This window comes from Hypanus sabinus, chromosome 22, assembly GCF_030144855.1.
Source record: "Hypanus sabinus isolate sHypSab1 chromosome 22, sHypSab1.hap1, whole genome shotgun sequence".
NCBI lineage: Eukaryota > Metazoa > Chordata > Chondrichthyes > Myliobatiformes > Dasyatidae > Hypanus > Hypanus sabinus.
In genome coordinates, this window is record NC_082727.1 from 6,485,586 (window position 1) to 6,508,004 (window position 22,419).

General features: G+C 41.7%; 1 protein-coding gene across 1 annotated transcript in view; it reads right to left on the minus strand.

The window, feature by feature from the left end:
• The window catches only part of LOC132379726 (VPS10 domain-containing receptor SorCS1-like), a 1,404,942-nt gene that overhangs the window by 170,137 nt on the left and 1,212,386 nt on the right, over window positions 1-22,419 (minus strand). Inside the window, exons 13-15 of the mRNA XM_059948015.1 lie at window positions 19,492-19,583; window positions 13,720-13,827; window positions 167-284 (exon numbers count right to left, since the gene is read on the minus strand). Of these exons, the coding sequence (XP_059803998.1) occupies window positions 167-284; window positions 13,720-13,827; window positions 19,492-19,583 (318 nt within the window). The remainder of the gene's footprint in view (window positions 1-166; window positions 285-13,719; window positions 13,828-19,491; window positions 19,584-22,419) is intronic.

Sequence of the window (22,419 nt, forward strand, 5' to 3'; positions counted from 1 at the left end):
AGCTGGTGTTGGTAAAGGGATAAGGAAGCAAGATGTGAATTCTGGGGATTTAAGCAAGGTGGTATGGGGTATGGGAAAGGGAGAAGAAAGGGGGAAGGGGAGATGGAGAGAGGAATGAAGGTGGAGTTGGGATGGGGGGAAGCTGGAAGTTGATTTCATCACTCACCTGACTATGCAGCTTCCAGTCCTGGAAATCATTTTCCATGCACCTCCGACTGAAGATGGACCTGTAGTCCACTTTAACCAGCTGCCAATCAGAGCGGTGGCTGAGGTGACCAAATACACTACCAAAGACAAAATGGAGAAAAAGGGCCAATATGAATCCATGCTAATAAGTTATGGTCTTGCTTTGATCACATTCACACAACAATTCTTTTCCAAAAGGCGAAGACCATGCACCAGCCCCATTGTATACAGCAAGATCCTGGGAAAGAAATGTTGTGAATGAAAAGGTCCAGGAGAATAATTTTATCTGTGATGGCCACATCATAAGGAATCCACAGCTATTGGCTGCTGGTGTTATTCTCCTCCAGAGATTTACTTCCACTGAATTCAATGTGTTTTGTAAATTATGGGTGATTTAGTTGGGGGGGGTGATTTAATTGCTGGGCAGAACAGTCTACTCTGCCTTGATTATTAGCTGGATGCTAATGAGAGAATGTGCCTCAGATTAGGAATTAAATTGTATTCAATTCAATTGATATTATTCTCTACATCCTTAACATACATGAGGAGTAAAAATCTTTACATTACATCTCCATCTAAATATGTCTACAATGTACAATTTATAGCAACTTGTAATAAATAGTATGTACAAAAAGATAGTCAATATAGCATAAAAGTACAATTGTATCAGCGTGAATTAATCAGTCTGATGGCCTGGTGGAAGAAGCTGTCCCGGAGCCTGTTGGTCCTGGCTTTTATCCTGGCATTTCCCTGATGGTAGCAGTGGGGACAGCTTGTGGTTGGGGTGGCTCGGGTCCCCAATAATCCTTCAGGCTCTTTTTACATACCTGTCTCTGTAAATGTCCTGAATAGGGGGAAGTTCACATTACAGCTGCACTCGGCACTCTCTGCAGAGTCCTGTAACTGAGGGAAGTACAGTTCCCATACCTGGCAGTCATGCAGCCAGTCAGGATGCTCCCTGTGGAAAGTTTTCAGGATTTGGGGACTTGTGCCAAACTTTTTCAACCGTCTGACGTGAAACATCTTCACCAGGGAGGACACAGGCAATCTCCCAGATGTATGGTTGGGCCAGGGTCATAAGATATCAGAGGAATTGAAACAGATTGACATTAGGAAAGAAACTGTGATGAGTAGACTGGTAGGACTGAAGCCTAATAAATCCCCGGGACCAGATGGTCTGCATCCGAGGGTTCTAAAAGAGGTGGCTCAGGAAATTGTGGATGCATTGGTAATCATTTTCCAATGTTCCTTAGATTCAGGATCAGTTCCTGATGATTGGAGAGTGGCTAATGTTGTCCCACTTTTCAAGAAGGGAGGGAAGGAGAAAACGGAGAACTATCGCCCTGTTAGCCTAACGTCAGTCGTGGGGAAGATGCTTGAGTCCATTATTAAGGACGAAATAGTGGCATATCTTGATGGCAGTAATAGGATTAGGCTGAGCCAGCATGGATTTACCAAGGGCAAATCATGCTGGACTAATCTGTTGGAGTTTTTTGAGGGTGTAACAAGGATGTTAGACAAGGGTAAGCCAGTGGATGTAGTGTACCTAGATTTTCAGAAGGCACTCGATAAGGTGCCACATAGGAGATTGGTGAGTAAAATCAGAGCTCATGGCATTGGGGGCAGGGTTTCAACATGGATAGAAAACTGGTTGGCAGATAGAAAGCAAAGGGTAGCAGTGAATGGGTGTTTCTCGGACTGGCTGGAGGTGACTAGTGGGGTACCACAGGGCTCTGTATTGGGACCACAGCTCTTTACGATTTATGTCAACGATTTAGATGAGGGCATTGAAAACTATATCAGCAAGTTTGCTGACGATACTAAACTGGGTGGCAGTGTGACATGCGAAGAGGACATTAGGAGAATACAGGGAGAGTTGGATAGGCTGGGTGAGTGGGCAGATACTTGGCAGATGTCATTCAATGTGAATAAATGTGAAGTTATCCACGTTGGAAGCAGGAACAAGAGGGCAGAGTATTGTCTGAACGGTGTAGAGTTAGGTAAGGGAGAAATGCAAAGAGACCTAGGAGTCCTAGTTCACCAGTCAATGAAGGTGAATGAGCAAGTGCAACAGGTAGTGAAGAGGGCAAATGGAATGTTGGCCTTTGTTACAAGGGGAATTGAATACAAGAGCAAGGATGTCCTTTTGCATTTGTACAGGGCCCTGGTGAGACCACACCTGGAATATTGTGTACAGTTTTGGTCTCCAGGTTTAAGGAAGGACGTTCTGGCAGTTGAGGAAGTGCAGCGTAGATTCACTAGGTTGATTCCTGGGATGGCAGGGCTGTCTTACGCAGAGAGATTGGAGAGATTGGGCTTGTACACGTTGGAATTGAGGAGATTGAGAGGGGATCTGATTGAAACGTTTAAGATAATTAAAGGATTTGATAGGATTGAGGCAGGAAATATGTTCCAGATGTTGGGAGAGTCCAGTACCAGAGGGCATGGATTGAGAATAAGAGGTCAGTTATTTAAAACAGAGTTGAGGAAGAGCTTCTTCTCCCAGAGAGTTGTGCAGGTGTGGAATGCACTACCTCGGAAGACGGTGGAGGCCAATTCTCTGGATGCTTTCAAGAAGGAGCTAGATAGATATCTGATGGATAGGGGAATCAAGGGATATGGGGACAAGGCAGGGACTGGGTATTGATAGTGAATGATCAGCCATGATTTCAGAATGGCGGTGCAGACTCGAGGGGCCAAATGATCTACTTCTGCACCTATTGTCTATTGTCTATTGAAAGAGGAGTTGTGCTCTTTTCCCCACACAGTCGGTATGTACAGACCATGTGAGATCCTCAGTGATGCGTAGGCCAAGGAACTTAAAGCTGTTCACCCTCTCAAACCCAGATCCATTGATGTCAATAGGGGTTATCCTGTCTCCATTCCTCCTGTCGTCCACAACCAGTTCCCTTGTTCTTGTGACATTGAGGAAGAGGTTGTTTTCTTGACACCACTGTGTCAGAGAGATGACTTCTTCCCTGTAGGCCACCTCGTTATTGTTTGAGATAAGGCCAATCAATGTAGTGTCCTCGGTACATTTAATTAGCAAATTGGAGCTGTGGGTGGTGACGCAGTCAGGGTATACAGAGAGTAAAGAAGGTGCTTAGGACACAGCCCTGAGGGCACCTGTGTTGAGGGGTAGCGGTGAGGGAGCCCATTCTTATCACCTGCTGGCTACCTGATAGAAAGTCCAGGATCCAGCTGCACAAGGCAGGCTGAAGGCTGAGATCTCTGAGCCTGCGGGGGACCTATGGTGTTGAATGCTGAACTGTAGTCCAAGAACAGCATTCTCACATAAGCGTCCTTCTTCTCCAGGTGTGTAAGGACAGTGTGTAGAGCTGTTGCTAATGCGTTATCTGTCCATCGGTTATGTTGGTAGGCGAATTGTAGATGGTCCAGTGTGGGTGATGGCAATGCTGCAGGTGGAGTCCTTGACCAGCCTCTCAAAGCATTTGCTTATTAGTGAGATGAGGATGACAGGACGCTGGTGGTTCAGACATGTTACGCCTTGTTTTAAAAGCAGCCCACTCTGTTTTGATTGCATAGCATGTAGAAAAGTACAGCACAGGAACAGGCCTTTCTTCCTACAAGATCTGTGCCAAACAAAATGTCGAATTAAACCTATTCTCTTCGACCTGTAGGTACAAGAGGTCCTGCAGATGCTGGAAATCCAGTGTAATACAGACAAAATGCTGGAGGAACTCAGCAGGGCAGTTAGCATCTATGGAAAGGAAAAAAAAGTCAACATTTTTTGGCCAAGACCCTTCTTCAGGACTAGAAAGAAAGAGGGAAGCAGCAAGAGTAAGAAGGTGGGGGAGGGAAAGGAATGAAAGCTAGCAGGTGACTAGTGAAGCCAGGTGAGGTGAAAAGCGGATGGGTGTAGGAGGGGTACATGTGAAAAGCTGGGAGGTGATAGGTGGAAAAGGTAAAGGGATGAAGAAGAAGTGAAGAGGTGGGAAGGAAGTAAGAATGAGGACTGGAAGAAGAAGAGAAGGGGGAAGGTGGAGAAATTGCCAGACATTAAAGAAATCAATGTTCATACTGACAGGTTGAAGGCTACGCAGACGGAATATGAAGTGCTGCTCCTCCAGCCTGAGAGTGGTGTCATCTTGGCAGTAAAGGAAGCCATGGACTAACTTTTCCTGGAAATTGGGTTTAGGCACTGGGAGATTCTGCATGTTGTGGACAGAGTGAAAGTGCTCAATAAAGTGGTCCCCCCAGTCTATGTCGGGTCTCACTGATGTGCAGGAGGCTCCCACCATCCTTCCCCACAGATCTCCCTCCTGACACTTATCACTGGAAACAGAAGTCCATTCACCTCCTCCCTGACACCATTCAGGGACTCAGACAGCAGGTAGGGATGGGGCAGAAGCCTGACTAAAAAAGTTGTGGTGGGGAAATGGAAGGAACACAAACTATCAGGAAGTAGGCCTTTCCCTTTCTAGGCATGTTAAAGTCTCTTAGTCCTAAACATTGACTAATCATTCCCTTCCTGCCTGGCCTGCTGTGTTTCAACAATCACTTGTGTGTGTTGCTCCTGGTTTCCATCAGCCGCAGAATCTCCTGTGTCTCAGGGTGAAACAACTGGACAAATGATTATGAAAGAAGGCAAACTAATTTAAGAAACATCTGAGAGAAAGTATCTATAGTCAAGTTGGAGCAGGCATTTGGAAATAATTGTTTGGGTATGGTGGCAGCATCAGTGATGTGGTAGTGTTCAAAATACATTGTATGAAACAAAAGTTAGCTGGGGTTAGCTAACTCATTCATTAGCTGAAACAATGAATGCAACAGGCAGCTGTCTGAGCCATTTGGTATCCATATTGTTTTAATGCAAGGCAGGATTATTATTAGATATTAAATCAGATTAGCCAGGCTTGTTCAGTTGAGTGACAGTCTGATTAAACTAGATATTTGGCTGAGTTATTGGATGCCAACTAGAAGAGTGCTCCATCTGGGATAGTTGAAAATGGGTCAGGGATGGTTAGAAGTAGACTGGATTACTTGGGCGCCAGACTGGGTTTATCTCAGTGCCAGTCACCATTAACTGGATGCCAGTCTGGGTTAGTCGGGTGTTGAACTAAATTACTGCTCTGCCATTCTGGGTTGAATGGATGCAGGAGGGAATTGGTTGGGTTCCACTGTAGGCCAGCTCTGTGCCAGACTGGTTAGCTAGTTGTTAATCTGTGTTATTAGGATGCCATTGTAGCCTATGGTCTTGGATAGGTATTAGTCAGGATTGGCTGGCCTGTCTGGATTAGTTAATCTAAAACTGGACTAGATGGATGGTAGCCTAAATAAGATGTGTGCCATACTGTGTTAGTTGAGTACGGGATCAGGTTAGTTGGATATCCAAGTGTTTAGTTGGATCCAGTACTGGTTTTGCTCTGTGAGAGACCTGTTCAGTTGAGAACTGAACTGGGTTAGCTGGATGCCACTCTGGATTAGTTGAATTTCAGAGTAGATTACAAAATCTAGACAAGATTAAGATGCTTTTTATTTGTCACATATAGATTGAAACAAGGGTTGTTCGTATCAAATCAAATCTGTGAAGGTTGTGCTGGACCGCCTGCAAGCATCACCACAGGGCCAACATAGCACACGCACTACTCATAAACCCTACCCTATGCATCTTTTTGGACAGTGGGAGGAAATTGGAACACCCAGAGGAAACCCACATGGTCACGGGGAGAACGCACAAAGTCCTTATAGACAGTAGTGGGAATTGAAACGCGTTCTTACAGCCAATGCTGTAAAGCATTGCGTTCACTGCTTCACCACTCTGACCCAATATGTTAATCAGATTGGTATTCATATTAGTTTATTATTGTCAAGTACTAAAGTACAAAAAAAAACTTGTCTTGCATACTGTTCACGCAGAACGAATCATTGCTAGGTTAATTTGTTGCCAGATTGAGTTAGTTGGTTGCTAACGTGTGCCAATTGAATGTCAGGCTGAAATAGATGGATGTCGTTTTGTGTTACTCTGTTGAAGTGGGAACCAGTTCAGATGGGTTAAAATGCAAGAGTGCTAGGACCATCATGTTATCTCTTTACTTTCTACAATTACTTACAATCTCTTGGGTAAGTTAATTGTCTGTGTTTCAGATATCCTGCACAAGCATAGAAATGAACATTACTAATTAAAAATGTAAAACATGCATGAGCAGATTGTCAGATCAGTATTATTTTCAAATCAGTATTATTTCTCAGCAGAAATGTGATTAAAATAAATTGATTAAAGTAACCATTAATAGAATGGCAATTGGAAAGTGCAGGAAGTGTTGGAATTGTATCAAATTGTTCTTTGAATTAGACTTTGAAATAAGAAGCAGCATAAACCATAGGTAGCGTTTCAACCTAGTGACTGTGAGACCTCAGGCTGATTAAAAAGTGGATGATCTGCCAAAGTGTGTGCATTGGTTAAGACATCAATAAATAATTAAGTGCTATTCGATCTTAAGAAAACTTCTTCAACCTGGGCTACATCTCAAATTGGCCTAAGCTGATTAACTGGGACTTATTAATTACCTCCAAGTTCCTTCAGGTGAGTTGGGAGGCTGTGGATGTATGTAAGCTCATCTATCAAGAACTTACTTTGTGTGGGAACAGGTTTAGGACCAGTTATTACCTCTGACCCACCAGGCTGTTGACCAGAGGGGATGACTTCACTCAATCTTTGCACATCAGTTGTTGTCAGACCTGTTGGGTGTGGCCTTTCATTGATTTATTTGTGTTTGTTATATTTGCTGTAATTGTCCACAAGGAAAGAATTGTATCTGGTGATATATATGTACATTGATAATAAATTTACTTTAAACAATGAACGCAGACTCAATTACTGTTATTTCTTACATAACCAAACACAAGTAAAAACAGTAAATTATTTCAGTTTTTGCTGTGGATCTTTAACGTTTCCCTCTGAGCTTTTCAAGGATTTCCAACCTGTTGACATTTGCCTCCGCTACTGAAGAATAGAAGGTAGGTACCAAGTATAGTCAGAGGCTATATTGTGCTATTATTCAAAAATAGCACAAGTACATTGAAGTAACAACACTTACAATGCCTCTTAAAAGAGGAAATTATCTTAAGAATTGAAAATTTTGTGAATAAAATAAAAACCCTACTAAGCAAGAAAAGTGAGGAAAAAAAAGAAACCCATTGGAGGTACAACCCTGGAGCCATGCGTCATACAAAAAGCTTCTAAAAATAAACATCAAACCGCCAACAAGAAAAAAAGATATATAAAAAAAAACTATATTTAGATCGTGGAAGAAATCTACCTGTTAACTGAAATGATAATAACGAGCAAATGAGCCCCATCTCTTCTCAAAATCAAATAAAGGTTCAAAGGTTCGACTTCTAATTTTCTCCAAGCTAAGACACAGCATCACTTGATAGAACCATTTCTGAATGGACAATGAACCAACTCAGGAACACTACCTCAGTATTTTTGCTGTCAAATTGCACCTATTTTTAAATTTAATTTATATATATGTAACCCCCTAGTTAAGATTTCTACTGTTATGATATGGGGTAGTTAACATCAGCATTTTTCTGTAAAAGCAGTGTGCCATGTTGGAAAGTGTGTTTCAGCTTCGGCTAAAGATAAGGACACATGTTGTCCATCTTGGGAATGTGAGTCAACCAATCAGGTTTGTGGGTTGTGACAGGAAGTTCTAAAGAGTTGTGGGGTAATGTTTTCTGAAGGACAGAATTGGGTTTTTAGCAGGAGCTGGGGAGAAGGGAAGATGCCATAGAATGCCTTTGGAAAGGAAGTCTCCGTTGCACAAAATGTTTTGTGCTAACGACTGGATCCAAGGAGAAAGGGCCAATACTCCTGAGCGAGAGCCCGTTGATTCCAGATAGATTTCGAGAGAAATTCGGAATGTGGTGTGTGCTTTCACCAAGACCTTGGGTCCAGTGCGTGACTAAAGACAACGCAGGATGAACTCCAACTTCACGTGCACATTGGACTGGTTTAACTGTAATGGGCCCTTTTATTTTTTTTATTTTTTCTTTCCTAATATCTGTTGCATAAGGTGTGTTTCTTCATAATTCTATGTGGTGTATGACCTGTTATTTCTTGCCGACCCACAATCGTGTATGGGCAGTACTTACACAGTATTTGCTCAAATCGAGGATTCTGTAATTGGAACATCATGACGCTCCTGTTTGGTTAAACTCCATACTTACATTGTTTGTGACAGGTGGCCTTCTCACCACAGTCTCATGGCTGTTAGCAGAGCCCGCTAATGAGCCAAGTTTGCACACGGGCCCGGTGAGGGGGTTACATATCCATATGTCTTTTTTATAATTTATGGTATTTTTATGTATTGCACTATAATGCTGATGCAAAACAACAAACTTCAGAACATGCCAGTTCAGTGATATTAAATCTAATTCTGTTTCTGATTCTGAACATGCATAGTCTTTTCAACTTTCCCAATCTGAATTGCAGGGAAGAAAAGATAATCAGAGAGACACACTGAATGAATAATGTAGTGCTGGGTATCCGCATGGTTTGTTCTGGGAGGGCTGTGAAATTGTTACACATCATTCGTACAGACTGAGCCCTGTACACTTGTGTTATAAACCTAGATAAAAATATCACCCAAGCTTAAGACACAAAGAGCAATTGGTGGAGATGTAGAAGAGGCCATTGCCCATTTTACACTGTCACACATAGTCAAGATCAGCCCCAAGCAATTTGTGGAACCATAAGCTGCTGCAGAGAAGTGTCCAATTTGGTCTAAAAATCTGTCAGTATTTTCCAACTGGTGCTTGGTTTGACTGTCTCTGTTCAGTGGGTGGCAAGAATTGGGCATTCAGTCCAAGAGTGTTAGTGAGAAGTGGTTCTAGGAATATCAGAATAGGATTACACAGGAAAGTGGGGAGAGAGCAAGATCAGGTCAGCACAGGCTTGTTGAGTTCTTGCAGTTAATTTCATCTCGCCTTTACTGGTCAGTGCAGGTTCCACTTCTGCTCTTTTGAAGCTATTTTATTAGCTGGAAGGGCTTATAGGCTGTTTTGAACTGCAGCACGAGCCCACACCAAAGCTGAGGTGGCAAGAATAAAGGTAGCATTTGCTTAGCATGAAGCTGAAATGCTAATTGTAAAAGCTTGTATAAACATCGAGAAAGCACACAGAGACATGGAGAAAGTTCGTGTCGAAGCTACAGAGTGTGCGCAAGAGCAAGCATGAAGCTGAGGCTGTTTTAGCAGAGACAAAGGTGTATGAAGCAGCAGCTGACTTAGACAGTGGAGGTCATCTCTCTAGGAAGAGCTGACCATGAGCACTAGTCTAATGCAATATAGTTGCTCAAGACGATGAAATCAAAGCAGCAAAGATAGGAACCAGCTTCACACTAAATTTTTACCCATCCTTCCTCCTGAGCTTGCATCCTCTGCTTCAGATATAACCCCAAAGAATGGTAAATCTACATTTAAGGTACAAATTGAGAAGTGCCCAAAGTCATCCAACTTGGAAACACATTGGTGCACACCACTTAAGAGCAAACAAGGGCTGAACAGTGCACCAAGTGCATTACCTTTCATCCTTTCAATGACACTAAACTGAATTGAATTGAACTGAACTGAATTGACTTTAGTACTTGCATCCTTCATATACATGAGGAGTAAAAATCTTTGTGTTATGTCTCTGTCTAAATGAGCACTGTGTAATTTATAGAAATTTGTAATAAATGGTATGTACATCAGGACAGTCAATATAATGTGAAAAACAATTGTATCGGTATGAATTAATCAGTCTGATGGCCTGGTGGAAGAAACTGTCCCAGAGCCTGTTGGTCCTGGCTTTTATACTGCAGTACCATTTTCCAGATGGTAGCAGCTGGAGCTGTTTGTGGTTGGGGTGATTCGGGTTCCAGTGATCCTTTGGGCCTTATTTACATATGTCTTTGTAAATGTCATGAATAGTGGGAAGATCACATCTCCAGATGTGCTGGGCTGTCTGCACCTCTTTCTGCAGAGCTTTGCGATTGAGGGGAGTACAGATCCCATACCAGGTAGTGATGCAGCCAGTCAGGATGCTCTCAGTTGTGCCCCTGCAGAAAGTCCTTAGGAATTGGGGCTCATACCAAACTTCCTCAACCGTCTGAGGTGAAAGAGGTGCTGTTGTGCTTTTTCTCACCACACAGTCGGTGTGTGCAGACCACGTGAGGTCTTTGGTGTGTATGCCAAGGATCTTAAAGCTGTTCACCCTCTCAACCCCAGATCCATTGATGTCAATAGGGGTTAGGCTGTCTCCATTCCTCTTGTAATCCACAACCAGCTCCTTTGTTTTTGTGACATTGGTTGATCAGATCAGGTTGGATCAGGGTGATGACTTCACTGTAGGCTCCTTTGTTATTATTTAACATTAGGCACATCAGTGTATTATCGTGCAGACCAACTGCTCAGCCCTCTCTTGCTGTCCCAGCTGTGAAGATAAATCACCTTTGGGCATTGAGGTGCTGAGTCTGGACAGAGAAGCCCTGAGGCAGAGTCAATCCAAATGTGGACAAGACTGTCATGTGGAGAGTCCGATGAGAGCAGCAAGGGGAACTGGAGAAGCAGTAACAATATATTTCAGTGTACAGATGGAGTCTCAGTGCAGCGAACACCAGTGGCCTCCAGGAAACTGAGTCAAGAACTATTGACACTTAAGAAGAAGTAGACCCAGATACAGCTGTAAATTCAGGGCAGCACCTTGGGCTGTTGATTCAGCATACGGCAGGGGGTCAATTGAGCATTCTTCAGCTTCTTCCCCATGCATTCTAAAGACATGTTCTTGGACAGCGGTTGTCAGAAGTAGAGCCAGTGGATTTGTCATGGGGTCAATGGGAGGGGAGATCTGCTTACTCCTGTGAGCTCTCACTGAGTGAGACCAGGGTGAAATCCCATCTCCTGAAGCTGCACATGTCATTCACACCATACCATTCACATTGCTGACAAGATGCTACACTTCATCCTTCTGCTAAGATCCTCCCCTTGCTTGCCAGAGACACCATCCATGTATATTATTTATTTATTGATTGATTGGTTGAGATGCCATGCCACCCAGCAACTCTCGATTTTATCCTGGTCTAATCACAGGACAATTTCCAATGAACAATCAACCTATCAACTGGAACATCTTTGGACTGTGGGAGGAAACCAGAGCACCTGGAGGAAACACACAGTCATGGGGAGAAAGCTAAACTCCCTACAGAGAGCAGCAGGAATTGAATCCAGGTCACTGGTACAGATTGCACTAGCATGCTGCCCTGTGGACAGCACAATGTTCATCCTGATACACCTCATGGCCAATGTCCAGGCCTGGGTTGGGTCATAGTGGGTGAAGGCTGGCTTGCTGGTGATCAGCAGCCCACAGTCCCTGCACTTTAGACTAATGTCCTGCAGAATAAGTATTTCATACCCTGTGAGAGTAAAACTGTATTTACATGAAGAGAAGATTGTAGGAGTAGTCAAAGACAGCCTTAGCAGTGTCTGGCACATTTGTAAGCAACCTCTCAGCGCAGAGCAACTGAATCGGGTAAAGGTTAGAACCCTTGCTGTTCAAAGACCAGTGAATGCAGAAGATGTACACTGCATCACAAAGCAGGGGCCTCTTCCAATCCACAGTTACTGTAGTGAACTCCGTCCCTTTCGTGACTCTGGTGGGTGACGGTGGGTTGGAGGATGTATTAGTAAACACACATTAGGGGTACCTTACTCAATCGTCAGTCTGGGTTAGCACCAGTCTACCCATCAGACATTCCCACACCAGTCTGCTCATCCAACATTACCACGGGGAAGTACGTCATTAAATACGATGTCTTTGAAGTGAGAACACTTAAAGGCTGTGCAGTAATACTGCTTCAAGACTTGTCTCTGAGACTGCCAAAGACTTCATGAAATGATTATTTGATTTTTAGTTTCAGTAATTAAGTTTGATATTGTGGATGTTCATTTTGAAAAAAAACATCACTTCCTGTTTGTAAACTGTGTTTTACATCATTTCCTGTGTGGGTTAATTGGAAGCACATGTGATAGAAAGACGTCCATCTCCATTGGCTCCTTTCATCTCCATCTCTATTTGCCCTTGAAACAGCAATATCTTTTCTCATTAAAATCCCTGAAGAAAGCTTCCTGCTCAGGTGATTAACTCTCTGCATAACTTAGTATGCAATGCACTCCAAATGCAGTAGAGGTAATATTTAAGTAATATTGTAAATACATTGTTTGATTAAGCATTCTTTGTTGTTTACATAATTCATTATGGGTTATATGTAAAAGTATGTGAATGGCATACGATATCACACAACCAGGTTAGAACTGCACACCTCACTAAAAGCAAGTAAAAAGTAGACATGTAATTCCCAGGTCTGTGTTTTTCTTTTTTTATTAGTTGTATGTTCTGTTGACAAACTTTAGCAGATTGAGTAGACAGCCAGATTGCTTTTCCCAGGGCTGAACTGGATAGCATGAATTTAAGGCAACAAGGTGTAATTTCAAAGAAAATGTGACAACAGTGTAATGGGTGCTGGGGTGGTAGTGGAGGCAAATACAATGGAAGCACTTAGGTAGACACATAAGTATGAAGAAAATGAAGGGATACGAACCTGAGTTGGCAGAATGGGCTCATTTACAGTACTACGATGCAGCATAGATACAGGTCCTCTGGCCCAACCAGTCCATGTTGACCTCAGTGCCCACTAAGGTAGTTCCCAATTTCCTGTGTTCAGCACTTATTCCCGCCTCTCCATGTACACATCCAATAGTTGCACTGTAGTCTAGCAGCTATCATAATGTTTTACAGAGCCATCAACTGCAATTGAGTTTCAATTCCAACTTCAGTCAGTAAGGAGTTTTCACATTCTCCCCACAGCTGCGTGGTTTTCCTCTGAGTGCTCTGATCTCCTCCCACATTCGGAACATGGATGGGTTAGGGTCAGGATAAGTAAGTTGTGGACATGTTACATTGGTGCTGGAAGTGTGGCACCCCAGCACATCCTCAGACTGTATTGATCGTTGATGAAAACAATGCATTTCACTGTAGGTTTCAGTGTTTCGATGTACATATGACAAATAGAGCTAACCTTTCTTAAATGATACTATTGTACCAGCCTCAACTACTCTATTCAGCAGCTCATTCCTATACTCAGCACGCTCTGCATTTAGTAGGTGTTTAATTACTATTTTAGTTAGTTCAGCAGAACATTGAGGGCCAAAAGGCCCATACCTGTGCTGTATCATTCTATGTTTAATGTCCTCCTACATCATAACAGTTCAAAAGCATTTTCTAACATCCTTTGAGAAGCACTGTAACATATGTCAGTCAATCATGGGTTATGGAATTAATTTAGAAAGTGTGATACGACACCCTAATTCTCCAATGTAGCACCTACCCTCTGTCCACAGATGGCACGTATCAAAGCACCTCATTCTTTATTCTTTCACTGCAGACCCAATGATAAAACAATGGTCATTTAAAAAGTTAATTTCTAATAGCTTAAGACAGCATTAGTGAAGTAAAATATCTCTACTCACGTCATTACCAGAGTTTCCTCTCCGGGTTCACCCAGAACTCCATCTACGAAGAGAGGAACTGAGGTAAAGCTGTATTTACTCCAAGATCTCCCTTCATCAAAGCTCAGCCTAGTTAAAACAATCAAATAATAACAGGCGTGTTATGCAGACATAGTAACGATGGGAGCAAAAAGCCTTGAGTACATCAAATGAATTACGTTTAACTCACTACATGCTAAGTGGATAGCTTATCAAGCTTATCAATAGCTTTATGATTGACTAAATTTTATAAAGAGGTTCGTTTCTGATAGGACCTCCTGTCATCACTATAGGAACTGTAGCCTACCCATGAAAACAGTACACCGGTGAGAGATGGCATGCAGGATTTAGATCTGTTAGGAATCCTAGATTTATATAAAGATTCATTCATTGAAAAGCAAGACACACACAAAATTCAAGAGGAACTCAGCAGGTCAGGCAGCATCTACGGAAATGAATAAACATTCATCATTTTGAGTTGAGACCCGTCTTGATCGGTCAATCTGATCAATCGTTTGAGTTAACTTCTCCACTAGCCCTCTCTATCAATTACGTCAGTCATTGAAATGCATTCTAAATACTTTAAACAACTTTTAACAATCTTATATACATTGTAATTATGAACATTTTATTCCATATCCACGTTAACCTCTTAACAATTTTTACATAATTCTTTTAATAAGCACTACCTCACTATTATTGAATTATTTTTGCACTACTTATTTAATGTATATATTTCTTATTGTAATTTATCATTTTTTCTGTCTTGCACTATACTGCTGCCACAGCATAACAAATTTCATGGTGTATGTCAGTGATATTGAACCTGATTCATTCTGCATCATGTTTGAGTGTTACTGTTTTGTGTTGCATACCATGCCAACACATTACATTAAATTCTTCATACATGCAAATGTATATGGTGAATAAAATTAATCCTGACCCTCAAAACAGCTGTGCCAGACCCTTAAAAGGTAAACAGTTCCATATTTTTATTCAGGAGTGAGATTAATCTCAATCTTTTTACAAATGAAATGGATTGTTTACTGAAGTGCTTAGAAACTGTTTGAAGCTGCACGGGCAGCCTGAAAAGATGAGATAAGTTGTTGTAAGAGCTTCAACGAATGGTATCCAGTTACCTATCACAAATAAATCTCAAACTGCAGTGCAGAAAAAAAAATCACCCAGCAAGTTCAGGTGAAGAAGGTTCTTTGCACCAGCTGCTCATACCTCACAGCTGTCAACACGAATCCCTCGCAATGCCAGCTCGGCTCTGCAAAGAGATCTAACTCAGACAGCCAGTGTAACTGTCAACAACCATGCAGTTTTAAACAAAACTTAAAGCACAGAGAGTGAATACTCTTCCACCCTTAATGGCGGAAGAGAGCAAAAGAACCTCTTTAGTTAAGAAGTTTGCCATACAACCCTTTGCAGAGGGGTTTGCATTGCGGTTACACTACTAATACCAGTGCTAGACTAATGATGCAGAGGCCTAGATGAACAATGTGCTCAATAGCTCACCATGGAAAACTGGGAATTTTTGCATAGTTAATTACTCAAAGAAGAAAATGGAATCCACTGTAGTATCCAAGAAAATATTTAATTGTCACAAAATCCCTTCCAATGGCCTTGAAAGGAGGGGAACCTGATGACTTTACCTGATCAGGCCTGTATGTAAGTCCAATCCCACTGCCCTCTGAATGACTATAAAACCATAAAATACAGGATCAGAATTGGGCCATTCAGCCCATCAAATTACTCCACCATTCCATCACGCCCGATTCATTATCCCTCTCAACCCCATTCTCCTTCCTTCTCCCTGTAACCTTTGATGAACTAATTAATCAAGAACCCATCAAACTCCATTTTACATGACTTGGTCTCTGCAACCATCAGTGGCAATGAATTCCAAAGATTCACCACTTTCTACCTGAAGAAATGCTTCCTTATCTCTGTCCTCAAGGAACATCCCTGTATTCTGAGGCTCCCCCGCTACAGGAAACATCCCCTCCACATCCAGCTTAGTATATAGCAAGACAACCATTTCCAGTAAGAGTGATGGGCAACAAAAGCTGCATTGTCCAATGAGAGATACATTCCACAAACAGATCGAAAAACAACTTAGCTGATTTGTACACCATTTGCTTTTCCTCTTGCTGTTATCTGGCTTAAACCTATGTTTTTCTCACACCTCAGATTTGAAATAAGTCATTAGAAAACAGAGAACAAGACATCTAGAGTGGAATTGGATAACGCTTGGCAGAGCAGATGGACCTCTGAGGCGGACAAAATGGTGATGTCAGGTGTTTGTGAGGCAGTTCCTGGGAGAAGGGTGGAACAGGGTAAATGCTCTGCCTTTTGTGGGTTGTGAAGCAAATGAAACATAGGTCACGGGGGAAGGAGGATGTACTACAGCTAGTTTCAGGAGTTGTAGTGGGGGTTATGCAGAGGTAGAAAGATAGACCTGGATGAAATTGTAAGAGAACAAAGCAAGGGTGAGAGATTTCTCACCAATGCTCTCTGGGACTGGCAGCTAACTGTTCATCAGAGCTGCACTACTCATTGAAGGTCTGGAGTAAAACCTGTGCAGATTGAAATAATTTAAATGCACAGCATGGAAACAAGGCCTTTCAGCACAACTCATCCATACTATCCAGTGGGCACCCAGCTGGACCAGTGCTGACCTAGTGGTAAAATTTGCCATGACATCATCTGCTGTGGCAGACTGGATGCAGATCTACTCTATCCATAGGCTCAGAATTGCACAGGAGACTGAGCTTACAGTCAATAGATGCAGACTCAAATATAGTGCCATGCTTGAAGATGAAGCATGGTATGGTAGAATAGCAAGTGTAAAGCACCTTGCTTTACAGCACCAGTAGCAAGATTAGGGTTCAATTCCTGCCACTGTCTGCAAGGAACTTGTATGTTCTCCCCATGACTGCATGGGTTTCCTCCGGGTGCTCCAGTTTCCTCCCACATTCCAAAGACACAGGGCTTAGGGGTCATGAGTACAGGTAGTGGTCAAGCATTGTTGGCGCTGGAAGCGTGGCAATATTTGTGGGCTGCCTAGCACAATTCTTGATTATTTGACTTGATGCAAATTATGCATTTCACTAAATGTTTTGATGTACCAAATAAAATCTCTCTCTCTCCCTCTCAAACACAGTATCTTGGCCAAGAGTGAAAGACAGTTATCTAGACTGGTGTCTCAGAGATAGGTTAATGACTTGGTGACCCAAGTCCTGTGTCTAATTTGTCAGGCCCTGCATAGTTGGTTGGACGTGAATACCAAAATAGAGAAAGGCATCGTATATATATTTGTAAGGAGCATACACAAAAGACATGCTTCAATCTGGCATTTCTTGCAAAGCAGAGAACTCTCTGCAGAGGCAGAACCCATCCAGTAACTGAGGGTCAGTTCTGGAAATAACTTGCACAACCCTAATCACTAGCTCATCATAGCAACGCTATGATTACATTGATCACTTTACCCTATAGTGGATGTCTTTTTTCTAATTGTATTCTTTCTTGGAAAGGAACTATAAAATTATGCATAAATTGCATTAGTTTTCCTGTGAATGCTGTTTATCTGGTGCTATGTGCCTCTGATGCTGCTGAAGATAAGATTTTCATTGCAGCTGTGCATACATACATTTGCAAATATGACAAGTAAAGAGTGGCCATTTGATTTGAATAGATCTGACAGACTTCAGGCTCACTGTGAATCGAGTTAAAGACTAGAATTCCCCATAGGTTCCGTTCTGCATTGATCTGGCCAAAACTCCATCAGCTTTCAATTTGTAACTCTGTTATCAGATAGAGGGTTAGGTTGAAGGTATGATTAAAGGAGTCATGGGTGGAATTGGCATGGGTGGAATCGCTCGAGTTGTCATTCTATCAGCCACCTCGCAGCGAATGCAGACGGAAGCAATGAAGCAAGCCTTTGATTGTGTTTTGAATATTTATTCTAGACCGTGAATGTCATTGAGCAGTCTGGTGTTTATTTCTTATCCGTCACTGCCCCTGAGAAGCTGGGAATGACCCACCTCCTTATCCATATGGTGAAGGTGGTCCCACAGTGTGCCAGAGAGCATCATAAGATGGGCACTGGGAAAATGTTGCTTCAAACGTAAACAACTCGGTGGCAGAAGGGGATGCGATCTCACCTAATTTGGCTTTTGAATTGCTACTAAACTGAGAGGAACTAAGCAGAGAACTTTGAGATTTGATTTGCAATAGTTTTTCCAAAACCTCTTAATTTCTCCTTCTCAAACTACCATTCAATACCCCTGAAGTTTTTGTATTATTCCATTGAAGGCAATAGTCTTCATTTTGAAAACAAAATGCATTGGGCTAATCAAATAACACAGCATGTCTAGAGTTGCTGATTGTGGAAAAAATTATCTTCATGTATCGATTTAAAAACTTCTGTATGGCAAAATTTATGTCAAATATAGATTGTGGAACAAGAAACACTTCTTCCCCAGGGGTAACAAAAACCTTGGAAGAGAAGGCCAACTCAACTGAGTGAGAGTCAGTGTTAGTAGATTATGAGAAAAGGTACAAGTATGTTTCTGGGACTCAAAGACTGGAGTCTTTGACAGGGATGAGTTGGACAGGCTAGGGCTTTGGAGTAACACATGAGGAACACAATAGGGCTGGCTGCATTTATGGAGGGAAATGGTCAGTTGATGTTTCTGATTGAGACCTCTTATCTATACAAGGAATTGAACTTTAAAGACAAGAATTTTATTTGATGAAGCATAGGAGTTTGATGCTTTGTGAACCGTACAGAGGTATATAAAATCAGCAGTGGCAACAATTGGGAATCAAAAGCTAAATGGCATAGGCTTAAAGTGAGAGTGGAAAAAATTAAAAGGCACCTGAAGGGCAACTTCTCCATATACAGGTTATTGCATATATGGAACGAGCTGCTAGAGGAAGTGGATGCAAATATAATAACAACATTTAAAAGGCAAATGGACAGATACATGTGTAGAAGGTGCTTAGAAAAAAATGGATCAAATATAAGTAAATGGATCTGGCTTAGATGAACATATTGGCTGGCATAAGCAAGTCATTGCTGTACTGACTTTATGACTCTATGACTTCTATAAGGCTTTTGTGAAAAGAGACACAATTGGTTTCTAACACAATATAATGCTTTGCAAATCACAAATGAAGATGCAAGTTGGAGCAAAACAGTCAGATTTAGTGCAATATCACCATTCTCCATCACAATTCTATTTAAAAGACCACAAGCATTTTGAAAATAATTTTTATTCCAATTACTCTCTCCATTTTTTTGAGGATACTTGCAGTTTTACTCCAAACAAAATTCTATGATGTGTTTCCTGTTTATTGAAGAGAGATGGAAGCCAGAAAGCTGGAAGACAATCCAACCGGGACAAGATGTAACTGATGGAGTTTAGAAGCAATAGAGTGTATGAATGGAGCATTTGTAAATTGTGTTGGAAGTTGGGGATATTGGAAGTAGATGATAAGGATATGGGCAGGACAGGATCCTGGAGATCCATAAGGATCTGAGTGCAGACAACACTGTGGGAAATGGGACATCAGCACAAATCCTGTTAATGGGAACAAAGAATGAGTAGTTTTAGAGTATAGGAGATTTGGGTATGGAATCATATTGCAAGTAAGAAGGCAAAGCTGTGCACAGTTCTCTAAATATGATCTCATTAAGGCCATATATAATTGCAGATTAGCTGGGATGATAAAAGCTGCAATTACCACAGATGCCGGATTGGTTGTGGTGTGTGTTTAATGGCCACCAATGCACCACCTTGATCCAGAAATAAAACGCTGTGCTCCTCTTCAAATATCTGGGTATTGGGAGGAAACACAGTGAGATTAATGTCAGTCAGGTAGAGATGGGAACATATGACAGAATCATCCATTAGCTTAAATTGAAGAAAAATAGATTAACAGCTTTAACAAATCAAATGAAAATTGTTATGTCAGTGCAAATGGAAAAATTTGTTTTACATCTCCTAAAGAACTTTGATAGTGAAGCTCAATGCATGTTAGAAATCCAAATACCAGAAAAACATTACTGTTGGCTCAATACCATCAAAGCATGAATTCTGAAGGACAGTTTACAAAAATAATCTATTAGAGAAAGACAAATGGTAACTGAGGCAGTAGATACTACATTGAATAAAGCATTCATTAAACTGAAACAAGTAATTGTGAAACAAAGTGTTCCACTGAACTTTGACCTAACCACAAATGTCCATTGTTATGGAATTAATAACGGAAATATATTTATAACAAACTAAAAGGTAACATGAATAGAGAGAACATAAATGTGAATATCGCTCCCTCACTGTAGTGAGCTGGGATGACAAATCCTCATCTAATGCAAAAAGAAAGTTAAGAGATTGTCAATTTTGCCAATCCGAGTAGGTCTATTTATATGTTTTGTTTAATCCATGTTAGTGTTAAAATAAATATGATTTCTGTAAGAGAAAATTTTGGTGGATGTTTCTGTCTGCGCAAATTCAGGTTTATAATTCCCTCTCTAATATTCATTATGAGAGATGTATTACTTACACTTCCAGTAGAAATATGTTGATTTTGCTCTATTAAGATATAATACAACATTCTCAACTTTACTACTCTAAAATGTCCAACCAAAGAATATTTCAGTAAAATAGAAATGCACTGTTTGCACTGAAATGCACTGAAAATCCACATTTTCAGCCTAATTGGCTCATGTAATAACTAAATTACTTATAGTTAGAATAACGTTGAACTTGGTACACCCAGGACATAAAGATTTTTTTTCTCATTTCTCCAAGAGGCATAGCTGTTAGCTTAATGATTTACAGTGCCAGCAATCCGGGTTCAATTCCTACTGCTCTCGGTAAGGAGCTTGTACATTCTCTTTGTGACTGTGTGGGTTTCCTCCAGGAGCTCCACTTTCCTCCCACATCCCAAAGACGAAGGGTTTACTAGGTTAGTTGGTCACCGGGGTGTATTCGTTGTGCTGGAAGAGCCTGTTACTGTGTGGGATCTCTAAATAAATAAAAAGCTGAATTCATAGTGTGCATTGGCCCCATCCCATGTGGTGCTAATGTGCTACATGTTAAGAGTTAGCACAAGTTCAAATTTAAGATTAATTGTTATTCAACCATACACAAGCAAATGAAACAGCGCTCCACTGGGACTAAGGAGCAATATACAGTCAGATACAACACATAGCACATATAATTATGATAGCAGAAAACATAGTTGCAAAAAAACAATAATTATATAGTCCAAGACCCAGAGTATCATGCCCTGTAGATTGATGGTGCATGGATGTTGTCCTGGAGTCACATTTCCGTATGACCAATCCACAGCAGTACCTCATTTCACACAAGTGCAGCCACAATCCAGCTTGTCCTCCTGGGAGTGAACACTGGAGGGGCTAGTACAGAATCCAGTGGCACACAGCAAGCTCCAGCATCTCCTTCACTGGGAACCACAAGAGACAATCCCTGGGCACATTCGCCTTGGCCACAAAACAACCAAGGCATCTCAGCTCCCCTGCCATTACTTTCACCAATAAACCAGTGGATCAGACTTGCAGTATTCTACTTATCAAAGTCCAACAGGGTCTTGCAATCACAAGAAACATGCCCGGGCAATCATTTCCACCACCAGCTGGATCACACACTGCCTGGGAACCTGAAGTCGACTGTAACAAGTCAAGCTCCAACACTGTCCAATAACTCACCTGTGGGGTAGACCTGCCATACTTGATGTTTCATATTTAACGGAAGCAGAAACTATCTATTCTGCTTAGTTTGATTGAAAATGCTTTATAATTTTGAATGTGAATTTTCACTCTAATTCACAGGCTGACCAAATTATTAGTATTGTAGTAAAGTCTAGGGCCATACTTCTTTTGTGGGCTGTATTTATTAGGCAAAATATTTGAAGGGCTGAATAAACCATGAATTCAGCAATCAATTCTTCTTAAAGACTGGAATACTGCACAGGCTTCACGGATGTTGATGGATTGTTTATTTGGAAAATAAGGGAAATACCTCTTTTTTCCTTATTAGGGACAGAGAGAGCCTGTGGAATGTCGAATTACCAGGTGAACGAGTAGTCTTTGGGGTACTGCAAGTCTGTGTCTTTATTGATGCTTTGCTGCATGCTTGAGTGCTCAGTGCAGATGCTTTTTTGGTGGTGGGGGACAGGGTCATCGCATTGCTGCTGGTGGGGGAGCGGGGGAGCTTTGGGGTTCTAAAATTTAATTGTCATTCATTCTCTGGGGCACTCCTCTGTTCTCATGGATGTTTGCTAACGCCTTCACCATTGTTTTGGGAGATTTGAACCTGGCCAGTCTGAAAAAAAAATCACTGAGCAACTGCCATCAACAGATCACTTGCAATACCAGAGGAAACAACGCACTGGACTATTGCTACATCACCATCAAGAATGCCTACTGTGCTATTCCACGCCCTCACTTCGGAAAGTCTGATTACCTAACTGTACTTCTACTCCCTGAGTATAGGCAGAGACTGAAGACTGCAACACCAGTAGTGAGGGCCAAGAAGGTATGGGCAAGGGAAGCACAGGAGCACCTATGGATTACTTTGAATCAGGGGACTGGACTGTATTCAGAGATTCATCTTCGAAGCTGGATGAGTATGCTGCAGTTGTTAC